General features: G+C 39.1%; 1 protein-coding gene across 1 annotated transcript; it reads right to left on the bottom strand.

The window, feature by feature from the left end:
* Nucleotides 1–10,043: 10,043 nt before the first annotated feature.
* Nucleotides 10,044–10,565, bottom strand: LOC145913800 (uncharacterized). Its single transcript, XM_083001559.1, has one exon. It carries the CDS (start codon nucleotides 10,563–10,565, stop codon nucleotides 10,044–10,046), a length of 522 nt encoding a protein of 173 aa, XP_082857685.1.
* Between the last annotated feature and the right edge of the window lie 10,771 nt (nucleotides 10,566–21,336).

The raw sequence follows: 21,336 nt of genomic DNA, 5'->3' as shown, positions 1-21,336 counted from the left end.
TCATAAAAATTGAGAGTACTACCGAAGCAGATACAGTCGACAATATCAGTCAAGTGCTCATCCCAGGTACCATGAAAAAGCTTTGTTTTGTTGCGAAAGTATTTTTAACTTAAATGGCTTGTAATCACCATATCCCCACCAACCCACTTAAAAACACCAAAATTTTATAACATTATCGAGTTTCATTGCTAATGTTCAAACCTATCGACTAATCAACTGAAGTAACCAGTGACACTTTTTGCTCATTTAGTAACAGTTCAAAATTGATGAGTTTCGGAACCCGTACCCTGTTTGGGATTCTAATAGTGGATAGATTAACGAAGGTCGATGCCCGTGTGATGGTTTCAGAAGACAAAAGCCGTTAGAGGTCAACCGCAGTACTTTAGTATTGTTTTTTTTTTGTTCTATTAGTGTTGTATTGTGGATAATTACTGATAAGTAACTGATTCAGTCAAGATTAAATGATTTTTTCTGCACTATAATAGACTTCAAGGAATGTTACTGGTGAGGTGGGTTTACAATATGCAGTTTTGTCAAGCTTCAAAATAAGATTAAAACATTTTGGCATAAAAAGCACCGAAGCAGGTACAATTTACAACATTGGTCAAGCGCTCAACCCAGATACCAAGAAAAACCTGTTCGGGATTCGTGGCCGGGATATCCCGGGTGTTATGTGGTCTTTTGCCGCATCGGTTTTGGAAACCAGGTTATTGTGGGCAACTCAGGTTGTCATAATACTTGTAGGGCTATTGGGGCGCTTGGCCGAAGCTGTGAATCGCAGGTAAAGTCATGCTTTGTACGTTAGCGGCTGTAAGTAAACTGACTATAAAGGTTAGCGTAGCATTTCACCTGGATTACTTTTAACATTTCTGTTTATTATAGGCTTAGTAAGCGTGAAAACTGATTTTTCACATGCAGACATTTAACAAAAAGTTCTAAAATAACATGTAAATTTTTGCTTCACTAGGAACTTGAAGTTATACAAACAGCCGTGATTCACAGAATCTATACAACATTGAATCATTTTTATCACCTGGCTCTATTCCTTTAAACCGAACATTAATAAAAACGTTGATTTTTTTGCTAATATGCTTACAATTGCCTGGCGTCATTTGTGCATTCGTTACCAAAACCTGCAACGTATTCAGGGGAAAATATCTCTTGCACAAAAACTCGTTTTCACGTTTTGCATTAATGCTTATTTGGATCTTGTTTAACTCAATGTGTTAATACCTGGCATTAAAGTGTTAAAACTACAACAAAGTCTAGTTCATAAGTTTGTCAGCCATGCGAGGCTGTAGTTATATATGTGTAATATAAGCTCGGCAATTTCGCTTGGCGCGGGTCAATTTTTTATATAGGAGATTAGTGATTATCGAAAACAAAATATGATAAACCGGGAAAGTCATCTTTCAGTTGTTCACTATTTGAATGTAAGGCTTTGTTTTGTTGCGAAAGTGTTTTGAAATCACACCATATCCCGACCTACATAAAAACGGCTGGATATTACAAGAAATACGGGCTTCACTTGGTAACTATAAATGACTTAATCAACAGCACTTTTGCCCCTTTAATAATAAGAGAAAATGAATGAGTTTCAAAACTCTTTCGTATCGGTGACGTCTACTCGATTTGTGCTTTGGTTTTTCCAATATCTTATATGTGCCTGGTCATAAAGATTCTACACAAGCATTCTATTCCCATAACAATATCCTCCCTGCAAATTTGTTGGGAACATTTTTTCTTTCAATTTTTATTGACATTCGTCGCGAAAGACTTCACTTTCTCGGGAATAAGTGCTGTATTTTATGCTGGGGCGATGACGTCATCTGTTGTTGCAACGTCACGTCCCGATGGGTTTTCCTCGGAATGCTGTCACAAAAAGAAGGTTTTTTACAGTAAAGCAAGTGCCCAGCTTAGATTTAGTCATTATCACGAAATTACAAGCCGAAACTAAGTCAGCTGTGTGGAAACCAACGGTCGAATGCATTCGACGAACCGAACTAAACGATTTTAATATGATGGAATACTCAATCTATCAATTGAACATCCGAATCACAATAACCTTTGCATTGTTTACAATTGAGAAGCAATTTGATTGATGAAAGGACTGGTTTTGGACGATGTCATAGAGAATAATACATAGTGCATGCGACTTACAAACACAACAATGACCGTAAAAAAGGGTTTTAAATCTTGACTTTATCAGGAATATATATTTCGCCCCATGAGCATCTTCAGTTCCTTCCAAAAAAGAATGGGTTATTCTCTACTGTTGTTGTTTTTCAGACGTTTTTTTAAAAATCGTTTTATTGTGTTTACTGTAAGGAACTGAAGATGCCCACTGGGCGAAATATATATTCCTGATAAAAAGCAAGGCTGATCCTGTGATAAAAAGCTACAGCCTTTTTGTGTGATTACGAAAGTTACAGTTGTCGCTAGGCTTGCATCTGTCGTTTTGGTCAGATCCCAATATTTAAATGTTTATAATGTCAGATTTTAAATCTTGGTTTGTTTAAAGAACTTCTTACTGTTTCTGGCTCAGCATGATTCCCATTCTGTTGATAACTGGCTGGAAACCCCGAGAAAGTGGGATCATATTGAGAATATGTAACATGGCAGAGGCAGAAAAAAATCAAAACAACATGTGTCCACATTCTTAAAAAACAACTCTGATTTTTCTGCAAGTTGCAACGCAAATGAGACTCAAACAACTTTTTCCAATGCAAAATTACGAACACTAGGTAATTTTTTGAAAATATTTTCTTGCAATTGGTCGGTGCGACTGTCTGATTGAATCACTAACACCAACTAAATACCTGACGTGTCCGTTTGGTGGTAAATGTTTTTTTTTTTACTTTCAAAACAGGAAATTTCCATTGTTTTTGCGCGCAAACTCAGCAGCTTCCTCAACAGCTGGTTATCATTGAATTTGTAACCGCGTGTTGCAGCAAGCGATGCCAGCCCGCCAAAAAACAATGCTGCAACAACTATGTACACGTACCACAAAGTAGTAATCTGTGTGCATGTTAGTGTAAAAGCTAGTGCAGTGCCACAGTCAACAGCTGCACTGATAAGACCCTCCAGGTAGAAACACTGTGTACATCCTGTCTGCGGCCTCTCAACGTAGACGATTTGCACAAAAACCGAATCTTCATTCCAAAGTTTAAATTTATTTAAGTAGAAGACTTAGGAACATAACCAACGGTTTTGTTAATATTCAATACAAACAAAATAATCAATGAAATTGTCGTGATAAAAACAAAGGGTAAAAAAACAAATCAACTGCACTGCGCACGATAAAAAGAATTAAAAATATAAAAAATACACGGCGACCAAGGGAGGTTTTTATGACAAAAAAGTCTCTTTAACCCTGGATTGAGTGTGACGCGTTTGCAGGAATGCGAAAACGCAACGATAAAAGCCATCGGGTAGCCATTACGTCACAGGGTAGTCTTTATTGCCCGAAATTTCTCGTGCACGAGTTTAAATGAGTTGCATATGTCATATGCACGGTGTACTAAGGCATCGACAATGTTGCACTTGTAGTTGAGATGGGTGAAGCTTCTCCAATTTAGGTAGAGGCCGGGTGTGTGTTGTTTCTTTGAAGGTTGTTGTTTCGAAAAAGCTCCCCTTCTTGCAAATGCGTACATCAAGAAATGAAATAGAGTAATTACTTTCCATCGTTTGGGTAAACTTAATTCCTGTGTGATTATAGTGATTAAAAAGAGTTAAAATGTGGGCTTAACGCAAAATGATAAAAACAGATCGTCAACATACCTGAGAATGACGTCGGGCTTAAGGTGTGATTTGGTACGGGCCAAGGCTGTGTCAACTATAGGTAGTTCATAAAGACGTCAGCCGTTAGAGGCGCTATCGGTGAGCCCATTCCAACGCCATCGACTTGCCTATACATTTTGTCGTTGAACCGGAAGGTTGTGTGGCAGACTCACCATGACAAACGTTTCTTTAATTGATCCTTATTGAGACCTTGAAAGTCAGTTACGACAGCAGAAACTTTGTCCAGGATTAGTTGAATCGTGAAAGTTACCGGGATGTTGATGAATATAGACTGGTTACATCAAAAGTTGCCATTGTCTGATTCCCTAAGGTTTGTTTCTTTATTTGAGAAAGAAACGAAATGTGTCATTGATGACAGTTCGATGGTCTCGAGTGAACGACAAGTTGTCTGACAACCACTTTGCGCAATGGTGGTTAAAGGACCCAATGGAAGAAAGTAACGGTTCAAGGGGCACTTTGTGTACTTTCGGGAGGTCGTATAGAATTGGGGTTCGACTTCAGGTTGGAAACATCTTCCTGGGAGTTTCGTCGTCCAGCGAGTTGCTGCGTTTGAGGCTCCGAAGAAAAGTTTGGAATTTGGCCCGATTAGAAATGTTGTCATCGACCTTACAGCTTCTGAATTTACTGGTTTACCATAGGATGTGTTACATTTTGGACAAGTAAAATGATTTTTCCAATATGACAACACTATTCCCTTTGTCAGGTTTGCATATTACAATAGATCTGTCACGTCTAAGGGAGTCAACTGCATCTCGTTCCGCTGTCGGCATGCAATGAATATTTCTACGGCGCTCAAAGAAATAGGTTGAGATGTAACGCGAGTAAAAACTTATCAACTTTTGTTTGAGGGCCAAACAAACCTCCCTGACTAGACGGCACCTAAGCTCGTTATAAAGAAATTCAAATTCAACTTGAATTTTGGAAATGTTGAGTCGTCAGAGAAAAAAACGAAAATTCCTATCCATTACTCAGTGCATTTCTTTACGGCGCTGATAATTTGCGGTTGAAAAGATTGAAAACCACCTGAGACAGGCAGGAAGGTGGGTTGTAGTCTAGAGATCTTACTTTGTGCTGATGTAGACGCAACACTTTATCGCATTCTTGTTTTCTGTCATAGATAAGAAATCTTTGCACAGCGAGGAACGCGAGGCTGATGCCAATATCGATTTGTTTTAACTGTAACAAAAGCCGACTTTTAAAGTGCAACTCACCAACCAACAAAAACATTTTAAAAGTAAATGTTTTCCTCAAGTGCTGAATTTCAGTTTGGTAGAGCTGAAAATATAAAAATTTTGGTCGAAGTTTATACAAAATGCAAGTCTGTAAATAGTCCGATGCATTTTTGTCTCTCTGCCTTTCTGTGAAGGCGCTCAATATTCCTCAACACCTTCTGAATAGCTGAACCGTAGTGGCTTTCAATAAACTTAGGGACATAACAGACGGTTTTATATATCTTTAATACAAACAAACTAGCCAATGCAATTGTCGAGAATTTCATGCTACAAACGTTTCGATTGTTGTACTACAAAAGTTTTCAGTGTAAATTGGAGGCGAACCTGCAAAATGGTACGGTGAAGTTGCGACAAGTGTAAAGGGGGAGTATTCGACTACAATATTTGTGCATATGTTGCTTTATACACAGATACTGTAGTAGAATCAAAGTTTTTACTTTTAGTGTTCGCGTACCTAAAGAAGGGGTTGTGGGATGGTTTTATGGAGTTTCATTGTTTCAGCCTAGCTTAGCATGTAGCACAGATAATAAATTTGAGCATTAAAATTTACGTATAGTTTGTGTGTGTTTTTCCAGCTGTTTTATAGTGAGCTTGGCTGATTCTCTGGGAAAGAGGGGGCCGAAAAACAAAAAAAAAAACGCTTAGCTCGCGTACCACCTGGAATGCCGTCGCGTACCACCGGTTGGGAAACACTGCCTTAGAGCAGTCTTTTTTCTATAACGCCTCCCTTTAGTAACGGCCCTGTGTCGGTTATAGCTGGCTAACTAAACACTGCAACATGATAAAAACATAATATGGATAAATTTTAGCTTGCTTATTTTAACTGAAAGTGACGTCACGAATAAACGGTTGGTGACGACACATATGAGTCATCAAAAAAGTGTTTTTATGACGCAATGCTTTTTGTGGCGTAACAGTAACATGCGGGTTTTTCAGTAATATAGCTTGCGCCCCCCATGAGAAATGGTTGACGTTTCCAATTTCCTGACGCAACGTCGTTCCCTGTCGTGCGCCATATGACGTCATCGAGCTTAGTGCCTGGCGCGATCACGTGGAACGAAAAGCGGTTCCAATACTGGCGTAAGTCCACCCTCCGAGAGGATGTTTTAGCGGTAGTTGTTGAAACGTATAAAGTCCATGCATAGCTTGTTGTCAAAATACTTGCAATGATTTCTGTGTGCCGTGGCCAACGACCTATGGTTGAACACAAGCCAAGGTATTCCTGTGGGACAGTGTGACACATTGGTGACTCACAACAGTGACGTGTGACGGTTGTTACACAACTTCCGGGGAATGATGAATTATTTAAAGTATTTTATTTGTATTGATTTGGATTGTGGGTAAACGACACACGTATGTTAGACTTCCGCTGGCTGCAGCATTAGTGGATTTTGTTAAGCATCGTTACGATAAGTTATGTTGCTTTTTCGAGGATCTTCAATTATGTTGTGTAACAATATATACACAAAGAAAGTCGGCAGTGCATATAAGTTTGCGAATACAATGCAGGAAGCTTGGTAAAACCTGTAACCACTGGACTGTGAAAAACTGTCTGCCGGTTGTCAGGAAAAGAATGGCAGTTTCGCATGGGTAGATCGTTTGGATGTACAAATACATCTTGCTCGGTTAGGATATGTTCGGTAAGGTGTTTTAGGGGGCCGAAGTGCCGGTTTCAAAACGCAAAGTGACCTTGACCTTCACTTTTGGCAATAAAAGATGCCATATTACTATTCATCATGATACCTGGTGATCAAAATCTATTTTCAGTTTTAATTCGGTTTTCTAAATAAGTGCGCCATTATGATGCGTTTCCTGAATTCGACTTTAATTATTAGGGATGCACCGAAAGTTCGGTTTGCCGAATTTATTCGGCCGAAACTAAGGTTTTCGCAATTATTCGGTTTCGGCCGAATATTTCTGCAAAATTCGGCCGAAACCGAAACTTTTTTACTGCATGTAACGCTGATACGCTAAGTTTAGAAAAGGTTAGAATCCTTGTTTAAACTGTACGAATGTGTTGGGTAAAAGGATAAAAATCAAGTTATAGCAGTTAGAACAATACGCGGTTATTCTTTATGAGCCAAAAAAGGCTGTACGATAAGATTAGATCCAATCCAGCACATGTTTTGTTTAAATTTATTGCGTTGAAAGAGATGATATACCAAAATTAGTTTCGGTTTATTCGGCCGAATTAATTCGGCAACTTTTGCCGAATATTCGGTTTCGGCCGAATATAAAAATAGCTGTTTCGGTGCATCACTATTAATTATCCATTATTGTTACTTATATCAAATGGATATAACGGGAACGAATTTACCTCAGTGAATAATTTAGTTGGAGAACCTCATGAAGAAAATCTGAAATTGCTGGATGTGTTGGAAGGAGATATGTCATTTGAGTTGGACACGTTGATAACAAAAAGTTTGCAATCACCAAAACGAGCCACCTGCTGAAGTTGAGACATCAACATCACCGCCAAGAAAGAGTACAACACAATTTAATGGCGAAAACGAACCACCTGTTGATACTAAGACATTAACATTACCACCTCATAGAGCATTGCGCAATCTCAATAAACTACACAGAATCCCTCGTAGTCGTGAATCATGTTCAGTCTTGAGGCAGCTTCTGGCTTTGCGCCAGATTGAGAATATTCGCAAGCTAAATGACGGAATGGTTGAATCAGTAGAAAAAAAGCTTCACATTCTTGAAATGATACAAGCTGATGCAATTTGCTTAATAAAGTTATGTAAAAACAGTGAAGAACTTCAAAGTTTAGAATCATTGCGTGGTTTTCCTAAAACTTTCTCACCAAATATTGATGAGATATATGAAGTAACGGGAGAACAGTTGCACAACTACTTCGAACAACGAAAAAATGAAACCAAGAAGAAACTGGAACAAATTAGTCAGAAAAGAAATGGATTTGGTTGGCTTGGTACAAATAAAGACCAAACAGTAAATTTCGTTGATATCATGCAAAAATTGGATAAACACCTTACTTATCTTGAAACAATAAGAGATCTTATCCCAGAAGACCAACTAGAAAAGCTAAGTAAAATTTATGACACTGAAGATTTTACAGACACTGAAGATTTTACAAACACAGATCAGGATTTAGTGGATCGTGTCCGAATGGTTGAAGCATATAAACAACTTCTTGCACTGCAACAGATTGTAACAGTTAGAAAATTAGTTCATACTTTTCAAGAACCTGAGAGTAATGTAGTCGTTGACCAGAGCAAAAGACAGCTCCAACATGTCCTTCTAAATGCTTACTTTATTAGAAACGCGATCAGTCTTGCAAATGCACTCATAATAGCTGGTGTATACATCTCATTATTAACATACCAAAGCACAAGTGAGGCACTTACTTGCAACAAGACATACACGTGCATATACAGCTCTTTTAACATAATGTATGTTATTGCTGTTGTCCAGGTTTGTTTGTCACTTGTGATATGTCTGATTTGCGGTGTCCTTTCTGCAAAATTCGGTCCTTGTTTGAGCACAATAACTTGTAGCTTGGAATTGTTTTTGTTGCTTTGCGAACAAAGCGGAAAGACTAAGGAAGCAGAAATTTTTAGAACGCTTCGTAAAAGTATTGAAGAAAGAGCACAAGAGATAATCATAAAATTAAAAAAAGGTATGATTTCTGCTGCATCAATGAAAGATTTGGGTTTTTTCCATTTTTACCTTGATATCACCAATGAAGATATCAGCGAATTTTTGAACAGTAAATTTGTCAAGAATAACAAGGATGAAAAGATTGCAAAGTTCCTACCAGCACTGGAAAGGTTAGGAAATAAAACAACACCCCAAGCGAGCGGCCAGTTAAAGGATACAAAGCACAAGCACGAAAAGAAAACTAGATCAAAAAACGTGAAAGGATTCGAACCTGTTGCTATGGAAATAGAAGAGCCTCAACGAGATCCATCGGTCAGGAAAACATAAAGTATTTTTGCTATCATGTGCGGAAATTATTAATTGTGTTGTATGTTTGGACTAGTTTGCGTGTCTATCATTTAATTACATGTATATATGTGGATGTAGTTTTGCACAATATTTGTATATAACGATTGTATCCTTGAAAATCTGCTTTGTTTCTCTTCAGATCTGTTTAGAGGTTAAAATGATAGAGAAGTAATGAAAGGAGTAACTTTATGTAAAATTCAACATTATAATCGTGGCATACCATACAAAGTAGGCCAAAAGGTTTACTACAGGCTGGTGATTCACATTCCCAAATATGTGTTTTAGTCATATATTTTATGTCATTACACAATCAAAGGATTCAGGGCCTTCTCGAATTGTTGTCCTCAGAATCGCAATAAAGAGCAGCAAACTTACTTTATGATGTTCTGTGAAATTGTGTAACGAAGGACTTAGCTTCAGGAAGGTGGTACCCTGCTTGGGATTGTAGTAGTGGATAGTTTAACGAAGATTGATGTCCGTGTGATGGCTTCAGAAAATAAAATTTCCGTTAGAGGGGGTTAGATAGTTGAAAGTTTCTGATAATTTAAGAAAATAAGTTGCGTTAACTGTGTGTCATCTTTTTTGTTTGTGCCCCATTGTCATTGTTTACTGGGAAGATGTTATTTCATTTTTAAGCGCTAGAATTCGACAAAATCTAAATTTAACAGATTCAGAAAAATTATTTGCAATTCATTTTGATATACCAAGTAACCTTTTCTTAAATTGTGCGATGTTATGTGCAAGATATGTTATTTGCATGAGCAAGTATGCGGAAACGAACTCGACCTTAACGAAATTTGTGATTTTTTTATCAATGTTCGTAAATGTGAATTTTACTTATCGCAACAAAAAGAAATACTGTATGAAAGCGGTTGATGCTTTATTGCGAGAGTTAGAAAGGGGCGAGCAACACAATAAACACGAGTATATAAGGCGGCAATCGCGACACGGGAAAAAGGCAATAGCACGCTTCAATGCACAGGCGAACACTACAGTTCGGTCGCCACAGGACCCCCCTCCAGAAGCGGGCAAGTGTCACGCTGAATAGCGTTGCGGTGGTCGTACATTGCGCCGTGGTCTGCCTCTCGCTGGGGGTACGGCAACTGGAACTGGTACCGTAATGTCGACGTGAGCCGGCTTAAGATGGTCGATCGAAATCGTTTGTGAACGACCTCTAATGTCCAAAGTGAAAGTTTTGTCCGACGCTAGCAACACCTTGTACGGGCCATCGTATGGTCTGGTCAGCGGAGGTCTATGAACGTCGCAACGAACGAACACATATGGGCTGGTTCTCAACGAGGAAGGGACGGACGGCCGAAGGTTGGCGTGACGTGACATCGGCTGCGGCAAAATTCGTTGCAATGTGTCCCGCAATGACGGCAAAAACTTGACGGTGGAGTCGCCTGCAGGGGCAATAAAATCACCAGGAACGGTCAAAGTAGTACCGTAAACAAGCTCCGCGGAATAGGCCTGCAGGTCATCTTTGGGTGCGGTACGAACACCAAGTAACACCCACGGTAACTCGTCCAACCAATTGGAGTCAGTTAGACGCGCCATCAACGCGCTCTTTAAATGGCGATGAAATCCCTCCACCAAGCCGTTCGCTTGTGGAAAAATCCAACGTAATTTGTCATGTTTGTTTTACCTTTTCGCAGCAATGAAATGGAAAAATGATGGTCAGGCACCACACGAAAGTCGGGTAGAGTATTTTCCATCACAAAGCTACCGCGCGTTCTGAAACCAAGCAATCAACCGAATCGTCTTGTGCAAAAAAGGCAGCGCACTTTGTCTGGCTGGCAGCAACATGCAAAAAGGTGCGTTTAACTGCCAAGGATCTACTTAACCAATGGCGTAGCTGGGCCAAAGGGGCCAAAGGGGCCAAAGGGGCCAAAGGGGCCAAAGGGGCCAAAGGGGCCAAAGGGGCCAAAGGGGCCAAAGGGGCCAAAGGGGCCACAGGGGCCACAGACCCCGCCGCTAAGCGCGCCAAATCATTCTGCTTCGTAAAGCAATGTTTTGAACCAAAAACTTTAACTCTCTTTAAACCCATCTAAGATTGGACTCCCACCAAACTTTTCGGCCTGGCTACGTCACTGCACTCGACCACTTCAGCTATTGCTGTCATTAGAAAGAAATAACAGTTTTTCTCGGCACGCAGATGTACTTAGAAAACCGAAAAGTTTATCTGACTTACTCAGAAAACCAAAAACTGAAAAAATGATTAATACTAATACAGCATCTTTCATCACCAAAAATGACTGCTTTTTGAAACCGACACTTACAGGTTTTACCAAGCTAACTACATTGTATTAGTTTCAGTATGTGTCGGAAACTTACAGCTTGTGTATTGTTTCATGCCGGAAAAATGACTTCACTTTAGCAATGCTGTTGACCATTTTCATTGAACAAGCGTTCCTATTTCCATCTTCCAACAGAATGGAAAATTTAAAACTCCCTCTAAACCTACTCTTTCGCAGAATAACACGAGTTACAATTTATCAAGGCGCATGGTTGGTATTTTGTTATTGCCCCGAAGTTATATTTGGACTTAAATGTGTAGACGAGATGCCGGCTTGTTCAACTTTCGTAAAGTTAAAACTTTCAAATAGCTTTACCCAAAATCACACTAAAGAATGCCTAAATTGGCACTAGTAACACTGATTCCACCGTAATGACACTTGTGCATTACCGGTTGCTCTGTAACCAGCAATGAAACAGGACCAAAGAAAGGCATTTCCCGTTGGAAACTTAAATAGAAATTCTGATATGCGATCTTCTACCAAACAATCTTAAGCAGCCTGACGTGCAGGTATCACGCTTTTATAACGGATAAATGCACACAAAAGCGTCGGCAGTTGCTGATGCTTTTTGAGGAATTTTGGAAGCAATTTTGTTTTGTCCCTATTGGTGCTGAAGGGTGTTTGGAAATTCAGCTCAGGTTTGGATGGGTTTGCAGAAAAATAATCACGCAAGCGTATACATAATTTTATATTTGGATCTTCTACTCTTGTATCAATGTCGACCATAAATTTGTCAACAAACGCAGGGTGAGGCGAATTTATTCTTTTGTTCAATTGATACTTAAAAGATATGCATCTCATTTTAATTCACAGCGACACTCAAGCCTAATAGCGATTTGTCAAAAACATGTGTGTACGAAGTACATTCAATGCCATATGCCTTTAGGTTGCTGAGCATACAACTTTTCACCCGCTGGACCACTGGGCTGGGAAATCAAATTCTTCAATAACGTTTCAGACACAGCGAGTTAAATTCCTCAAGCTCAACGAGACTTGTCGACTTGACAGGAAGAAGTTCTTTGAATGCTAGTGAAGCGCGAAGTGCTGTATCAGCAAGAGTGTTAGCTTCGTGGCCGATTCAAATAGCAGCATGAGTTAGTAGTAGAAGTTTGTTCTCACCCGTTTGTATTTGGCAAGGGTTTCTGGTGAGGATTGTTACCGGGGTTAGGTAATTGGTTTGTCAAGGTTTGCAGGCCACAATAACGCAAGTAACAATGCCTACACTTTATTACTGAATTGTAAATACAGGTACACACAAATTTGTGTTAATGACAAAATGAAACGGACTGAAAAGGGGGATATATGCACAACGCGTTTTTTTATATGAGTTTCAAAATAGTTGAGCCAAAGAAAAAGTACACAAAGAAAAACTTGCATACGATTGGACGTTTCTGAATGACGTGATTTTAGGTTTGTTGTCTTTACAATATGTAATCAAGATTGTTATGTATGTTGGTTTATCTGTGATGTGTATAAAAATCTATTGGACGAAACAAACACTAAACCATTTGTTTGATTTGCAGCATTGATGCTGAATTAGAGAAATTTGAAAGAAAAGATCATTATATTTAGATAACAAAGTAATTTTGTGACACAGTTGTTTATCTGTTTTAAACTATTTGAGCAACCACAAGTTTTACTCGTTATGTCAATGAGTGATATTTACCTTACAAGCAACTTGTTGCCAACTTGTGGCTTGACGCCATGGTGGGAAACCATGCGTAAGTACTTTATGTTTGCAATAGTCGCTTCCAATATATTTTTGCTGTACAAAACTGATAGCAACTCATTGCATTGTTTTCCTTGTAAAGAAAGTGGTGTTACCCTATCGCACTGTTTACTTGCCAATGGAAGCAATGTTGAATCATTCACAAACCCCAAAATGTTGTTTGTAAATGAACAATGCAAAGCACAGGCAAATTTCTTTCAGTCGAACTCCTGGTGGATCTCTGTGCTGCTCACCACGTGCTTGTACATAGCAATGAACCTATGGGAACATATTTCCACTGTAAGAAATGAGATTGCCCAGTTACAAAAGCTGTTTGAACTTGTTTCAAATTTCGGGAAGTCTGTTGATGAGTTTATCACTATAGTTACATCTCCTGACTCATCCGACGTATCAGACTTAACTACGCAGGAAAAACAAAGATGTAGACGCTTTGCAAGAGAGTTTGGTAAATGGAAAAACACTGGCATTCCTTCGACACCAGCGCTTCAAAAACAACTGCTGAATGACGTTGTGAGCCATTATGCCTTAAATTTTTATGATTTTGATTTTAAAACGATATTACAACCCCCAACAAACCGAACAAAAGAAGATATCCTCAAACAACCTTCCACAGAAGATTTGGAATTACTAGCCGTTTCATAGCAAAACAAGTCCTTTTCTTTGCAGAGTGTAATAAACGTGACTTGTGATGAACACAAGCATCCTGCCATTGAGACATTAAGATTACCACCAAAAACAGCGCTGCACAGCAGTTTCGAAGCCAAAACATGTGATAAGTTAGCTGGCAGTTTGAAACAACTTTTAGCATTATATCAAATTGAAAACATCCGCAAACTGACGCAGAAAGATTGCCTCCCAATTAAGTTAAAGTTTAGCATCCTTAAAGATATCCAAGTTGCTGCGATTTTTCTGATAAAGTTGCTGAAAAACAGTAAGGAACTAGAGAAATTGCTCTATGACACCGATCATGCTTACAGGATGTGTCATGTAAACCAAACTATGGAAAAATTAACGAAAGTAGATTTATCAAAACTTGGAAAATCATTTTTTGGATTTTGGGGTGGAAGTCTGCCAGATTTTGAATTCTTTTCAAATAATATTGATAAACTTAATATTATAGAACGTCTTGAATCTTTAAGAAACAAAATAGCGGAATTGCAGCTAGTGAATCTTAGTGATAAACCTAACGACGTGGGGGAAAGAGTGGTAACGGACTTTGTAGACCATGTGCGAATGGTTGATGCGTACAGGCAACTTCTTGCATTGCGTCAGATAGTAACAGTCAGCCAAATTGCTGGAAAATTACGCCAGAGTAGTCAAAACTTCGAGCTTGTCCCCGAACCTCAAGAAAACAGCGTGTCCCAACTCCAGTCATTTAAAACAGCTTACTTTGGGAGAAACATAGCAAGTTTTATCGTTGCAACGATTGCAGTTATAATATACTTAATATACGTATTGTTAAACCCAAGTGCAGAATTTGTGTGCGATGGAGCCTACAAGTGTGTCAACAACTCATTCAACACACTAATTGTCATAACTATCGTACAGGTCGTGTTGTTGTCTTGTATCCTATGTCTGAACATTTTTATCCTTTGCACAATTTTTTGTTCAAGTGCAATAACTTGTAGCTTGGACTTATTTTTGTTGCTTTGCAAACGAAGTGGAAAAGTCAAGGGTGTGGAAACGTTTACAAAACTGCGGAAGGGTGTTGAAGAACAAAAACAAAATATGAAAACTAAGTTAAAAGATAATATGCCCAAGGCTGCAATATTGGGTGATGTTGGTTTTTTCCATTTTTTCTTAGATATTACAGATGAAGATTTGACTGAATTTTTTAACAATAGTTTTGTCAAGACCAACAAGGATAAAATGATTGCAAAATTCCTTCCTGAACTAGAAACGTTGAGAAAACAGTTAAGAAACAGAGGCCAGACCTCAAGCGGTGGGGCTGGTACTGGGCAAGGAGAACAGTTGTCTGGAGGTGGAGCTGATACTGGGCAAGAAGACCAGTCTTCTGGAGGTGGAGCTGATACTTGGTTACTCAGCCAGTCCGGATCCCAAAAATTTCAAAAGAAGAAATATGTATCTGTGAAGAAACAGCCACTATCATCCGAAATAATTGTTGACAGTTCCGAATTACCCGGTCCATCCGGATCTTGAATATAACCATATGGTTACGTCACCAGCGATAAACGCAGTGTATAGTGTTTTCAAAATATGTCCAAAAATATGTCGGCGCAGCTCAGTAAGCGATTGGGTGTCTTCAAATTCACTTAGTTTCGCGTTGGTATCATTGCGTGTGTTAAAAGTGTATCCAAAATTGATCGTGATAAAATAAATATTTTTTGTAGTGTTCGCACCACGTTTCCATTCAAAGTCAGGTTAGGAAACACAACAATTAGAACTCACGTGCGATCTTATATGTTAAATGCGTTAATCAACTAGGATTTCTGATCGATCATATATAATATTGTTAAGACCCAGATTTAGGCTAATATTTGGCATATAGAACACACAGGCAAGTGATTCACAACAAAATAAATCCAAAACATGTGTTTTGGTTACATATTTTTCGCCGTGACATCAATCAAACCCTTCGACACCACCACTAACTAATCAGATCACTTAACACCCCTAATAAAAAGCTAAAACTGTCCTTCAAATCGCGATAGAAAGTAGCAAAATATTCGCGTTCACTCTCTGGTTTGCTGTGAAATAATGTAAGGAAGGGCCCAGAAGGTGATTCTAGTAAATTTGCATGCTTGTATTTTCCTGTTTGCATTATTGTGTGTTGTTCTTTTCACAAACGTATGTATGTATATGTTTTCGTGTGGTTAATTGTGTTTTGTTCATCTATTCTTCGCCGAACAAGTATATTGTGTTCGGCTTTGTCCCGTTAAAAGCCGGTTTTGTGTTCGGCTAACGAATTGGCGGGGGAGAAATGCAAGAACTAGACAATTATTATCATAAATGTGAGCAAAATAACCATACTGTTACGTCACTAGCGACGTCTGTGGTAATGCTAGGTTAACGCAGTTCGGTGTTGCCAAATGCTATTTACATGCTCGATCCGGTGGCTTTGTCAATTCCTTTTTGTCTGTCGCTTTGCTAAGCTTTTTCTATGAAGCAGTAGTGGCCTATCATTATAACAACACACCTGAAGCATTAAATGTACATTAGCAGTAATGTCTGCAGAGGTAGGCATGGATAAAGTACTTAAAAATATCCAAAGAGGACAAGTTCTTCTTGCGGTTTATAATGTGCTGTTAGTGGACATGCGATATGTATTGCCAAAGTGTCAAACAGCAAATATACTTTGGCATTCCAGAATCCCCATTACGGTGCAATAAAAGGGCAGGGAAACTCATATACAGCAACTATCGTATGTAGTAAAGAAAAGTGTTGTGATCTTGGTCAGCATTTTGTAAATCTCGTCGAAGGTTCACTGTTGCCTGATACCAGAAAAAGTAAAGTATTAGGCATTTGATCACGCTACCAGAAACAAGCTAAAAATACTACACATTTGGTTCGAAAACCAAACAGCTGGTCGAGTGATTTACTCCTTACACAATTAGCCGTAATAAAAATAAAGAGGAATGGTATAATACCACTTTGCCAACACAATTTGATGTTTATATGATATCAGCACATTATGACAGAGTAATTAATTATTTAAGCGTAAAAACGTCACAACGACCAATGTGATACAAAGCAAAAATACCCATCGGTGGAGACGGCGCTCATAAATCGTACTTAATGCATGGGTAACCCCTGCACACCAATTAAAGCGTTAAAGTTTGCAATACGTCTATAAATACTTTACAAATTGCTTGCGATGGAGCAGGTTTGCCCGTAAACAATATTAGAAGAACGCAACGGGGTTCAGAAATTCACTCATTACGTCCAACGGCACAATACGTCTCTATAAACTGCGGATGCCATATCCTTATTAATATTATCTTTTGTAGCAAAATTAAGCAGGCGTGCTTTACTTGATTGTCAAGGAGTTTTGCAACAAAAAGCAAAAAATGTGTGACATTTTAATATTGCGTCGACTTGATTGGTAGAAGTTCTTTGAATGCCAGTGAAGCGCGAAGTGCTGTATCAGCAAGAGTGTTAGCCTCGTTGGCCGATTCAAATAGCAGCATGAGTTAGTAGTAGTAATTTGTTCTCACCCGTTTTTATTTTGCAATGGTTTCTGGTGAGGATTGTTACCGGGGTTAGGTAATTGGTTTGTCAAGGTTTGCAGGCCACAATAACGCAAGTAACAATGCCCACACTTTATTACTAAATTGTAAATACAGGTACACACAAATTTGTGTTAATGACAAAATGAAACGGACTGAAAAGGGGGATATATGCACAACGCGTTTTTTTTATATGAGTTTCAAAACAGTTGAGCCAAAGAAAAAGTACACAAAGAAAAACTTGCATACGATTGGACGTTTCTGAATGACGTGATTTTAGGTTTGTCGTCTTTACATTATGTAATCAAGATTGTTGTGTATGTTGGTTTATCTGTGATGTGTATAAAAATCTATTGGACGAAACAAACACTAAACCATTTGTTTGATTTGCAGAAGCATTGATGCTGAATTAGACAAATTTGAAAAAAAAGATTATTAGATTTAGATGGCAAAGTAATTTTGTGATGCTTGTTTATCTGCATTAAACTATTTGAGGAACGGCAAATTTTACTCGTTATGTCAATGAGTGATATTTACCTTACAGGCAACTTGTTGCCAACTTATGGCTTGACGCCATGGTGGGAAACCATGCGTAAGCACTTAATGTTGGCAATAGTCGCTTCCAATATATTTTTGCTGTACAAAACTGATAGCAACTCATTGCATTGTTTTCCTTGTAAAGAAAGTGATGTTACCCTATCGCACTGTTTACTTGCCAATGGAAGCAATGTTGAATCATTCACAAACCCCAAAATGTTGTTTGTAAATGAACAATGCAAAGCAGAGGCAAATTTCATTCAGTCGAACTTCTGGTGGATCTTTGTGCTGTCCTCCATTTGCTTGTACATGGCAATGAACCTATGGGAACATATTTCCACTGTAAGAAATGAGATTGCCCAGTTTCATAAGCTGTTTGAACTTGTTTCAAATTTCGAGAAGTCTGTTGATGAGTTTATAACTCTAGTTACATCCCCTGACCCATCCGACGTATCAGACTTAACTGCGCAGGAAAAACAAAGATGTAGACGCTTTGCAAGAGAGTTTGGTAAATGGAAAAACACTGGCATTCCTTCGACACCAGAGTTTCAAACACAACTGCTAAATGACGTTGTGAGCCATTATGTCTTGAATTTTTATGATTTTGAATTTAAAACGATATTAGATCCCCCAAGAAACCGAACAAAAGAAGATATCCTCAAACAACCTTCCACAGAAAATTTGGAATTACTAGCCGTTTCAGAGCAAAACAAGTCCTTTTCTTTGCAGAGTGTAATAAACGTGACTTGTGCTCAACACAAGCATCCTGCCATTGAGACATTAAGATTACCACCAAAAACAGCGCTGCACAGCAGTTTCGAAGCCAAACCATGTGTTGAGTTAGCTGGCAGTTTGATACAACTTTTAGCATTATATCAAATTGAAAACATCCGAAAACTGACGCAGAAAGATTGCCTCCCAATTAAGTTTCGCATCCTTAAAGAAATCCAAGTTGCTGCGATTTTTCTGATAAAGTTGCAAAAAAACAGTGAGGAACTACTGACTTTAGAGAACTTGCACCATGCCACCGTACGCGCTGATCATGCTTACTGGCGGTGTCATGAAATCCAAACTATTGAAAAATTAAGGAAAGTAGATTTATCAAAACTTGGAAAATCATTTTTTGGATTTTGGGGTGGAAGTCTGCCAGATTTTGAATTCTTTTCAAATAATATTGATAAACTTAATATTATAGAACGTCTTGAATCTTTAAGAAACAAAATAGCGGAATTGCAGCTTGTGAATCTTAGTGATAAACCAAACGACGTGGGGGAAAGAGTGGTAACGGACTTTGTAGACCATGTGCGAATGGTTGATGCGTACAGGCAACTTCTTGCATTGCGTCAGATAGTAACAGTCAGCCAAATTGCTGGAAAATTACGCCAGAGTAGTCCAAACTTCGAGCTTTCCCTCGAACCTCAAGAAAACAGCTTGTCTCAACTCCTTTAAAACAGTTTACTTTTGGAGAAACATAGGAAGTTTTATCTTTGCAACGATTGCAGTTATAATATACTCAATTGTATTGCAATACCCAAGTACAGAATTTGTGTGCGATGGATCCTACAAGTGTGTCGACAACTCATTCAACACACTGTATGTCATAACTATCGTACAGGTCGTGTTGTTGTCTTTTATCCTACATCTGAACATTATTAGCCTTTGCACCTTTTGCTTCATAACTTGTAGCTTGGACTTATTTTTGTTTCTTTGCGAACAGAGTGGAAAAAGCAAGGGCGTGAAAACCTTTACAAAACTGCGGAAGGGTGTTGAAGAACAAAAACAAAATATGAAAACTAAGTTAAAAGATAATATGCCCAAGGCTGCAATATTGGGTGATGTTGGTTTTTTCCATTTTTTCTTAGATATTACAAATGAAGATTTGACTGAATTTTTTAACAATAGTTTTGTCAAGACCAACAAGGATGAAAAGATTGCAAAATTCCTTTCTGAACTAGAAACGTTGGGGAAACAGTTAAGAAACAGAGGCCAGTCTTCAAGCGGTGGGGCTACTATTGGACAAGGAGGCCAGTCCTCAAGCGATGGGGCTGCTATTGGACAAGGAGGCCAGTCCTCAAGCGGTGGGGCTGCTATTGGGCAAGGAGGCCAGTCCTCAAGCGGTGGGGCTGCTATTGGGCAAGGAAGCCAGTCCTCAAGCGGTGGGGCTGCTATTGGACAAGGAGGCCAGTCCTCAAGCGGTGGGGCTGCTATTGGGCAAGGAGGCCAGTCCTCAAGCGGCGGGGCTGCTATTGGGCAAGGAGGCCAGTCCTCAAGCGGTGGGGCTGCTATTGGGCAAGGAGGCCAGTCCTCAAGCGGTGGGGCTGCTATTGGGCAAGGAGGCCAGTCCTCAAGCGGTGGGGCTGCTATTGGACAAGGAGGCCAGTCCTCAAGCGGTGGGGCTACCATTGGGCAAGGAGGCCAGTCCTCAAGCGGTGGAGGATATACATCTGATGTTGACCATACGGAAGTGGGAGAAGGTGAAATGGAACGTTCGACTTCTACTGTCGAGTTTCTCAACCTGTCCGGATCCCAAAAATTTCAAGAGAAGAAACATGTTGTTATCCCTGTAGAAGGTGAAGCAAGTGAAGAACAACCACTAATATCCGAAAGAAATGTTGACAGTTCCGAAATACCCGGTCCATCCGGATCTTGATTATAACCATATGGTTACGTCACCAGCGATAAACGCAGTGTATAGTGTTTTCAAAATATGTCCAAAAATATGTCGGCGCAGCACAGTAAGCGATTGGGTGTCTTCAAATTCACTTAGTTTCGCGTTGGTATCATTGCGTGTGTTAATAGTGTATCCAAAATTGATCGTGATAAAATAAATATTTGTGTCGTGTTTGCATCGGGTTTCCATTCAAAGTCAGGTTAGGAAACACAGCAATTAGAACTCACGTGCGATCTTATATGTTAAATGCGTTGATCAAATAGGATTTCTGATCGATCATATATAATATTGTTAAGACCCAGATTTAGGCTAACATTTTTCATATAGGTCGCAACACACAAACATGTGTTTTTTTTCGACGTTACACAATCAAACCTTTCGGCACCACCACTAACTAATCAGATCACTTAACACCCCTAATAAAAAGCTAAAACTGTCCTTTAAATCGCGATAGAAAGTAGCAAAATATTCGCGTTCACTCTCTGGTTTGCTGTGAAATAATGTAAGGAAGGGCCCAGAAGGTGATTCTAGTAGAGGTTAGATAAACGAAAATTGATCTCCGTGTAATGGTTTTAGAAAGTCCTTTTTTACGTTAGATGGGGGCTAGATAGTTGTAAAAGTTGTTTTCCCATTTATTGTGAGTTCCGCCTGTCGGGCGGGTTATTGGCAGCATTGGTCAAGCGCCCGACCCGTGTACCAAGAAGAAAACCTGATATGGATTTGTGCCCAGGTTGTTCTGGGTTCAAACCCCGGTGTGGTCATAAAAATTGTGAGTACTACCGAAGCAGATACAGTCGACTATATCAGTCAAGTGCTCATCCCAGGTACCATAAAAAAGCTTTGTTTTCTTGCGAAAGTATTTTTAACTTATGGCTTGTAATCACCATATCCCCACCAACCCACTTAA

This window comes from Ascidia mentula, chromosome 9, assembly GCF_947561715.1.
Source record: "Ascidia mentula chromosome 9, kaAscMent1.1, whole genome shotgun sequence".
Taxonomy (NCBI): domain Eukaryota; kingdom Metazoa; phylum Chordata; class Ascidiacea; order Phlebobranchia; family Ascidiidae; genus Ascidia; species Ascidia mentula.
Note: the sequence above shows the minus strand (reverse complement) of the source record. Positions and strands in the feature narration are given on the sequence as shown.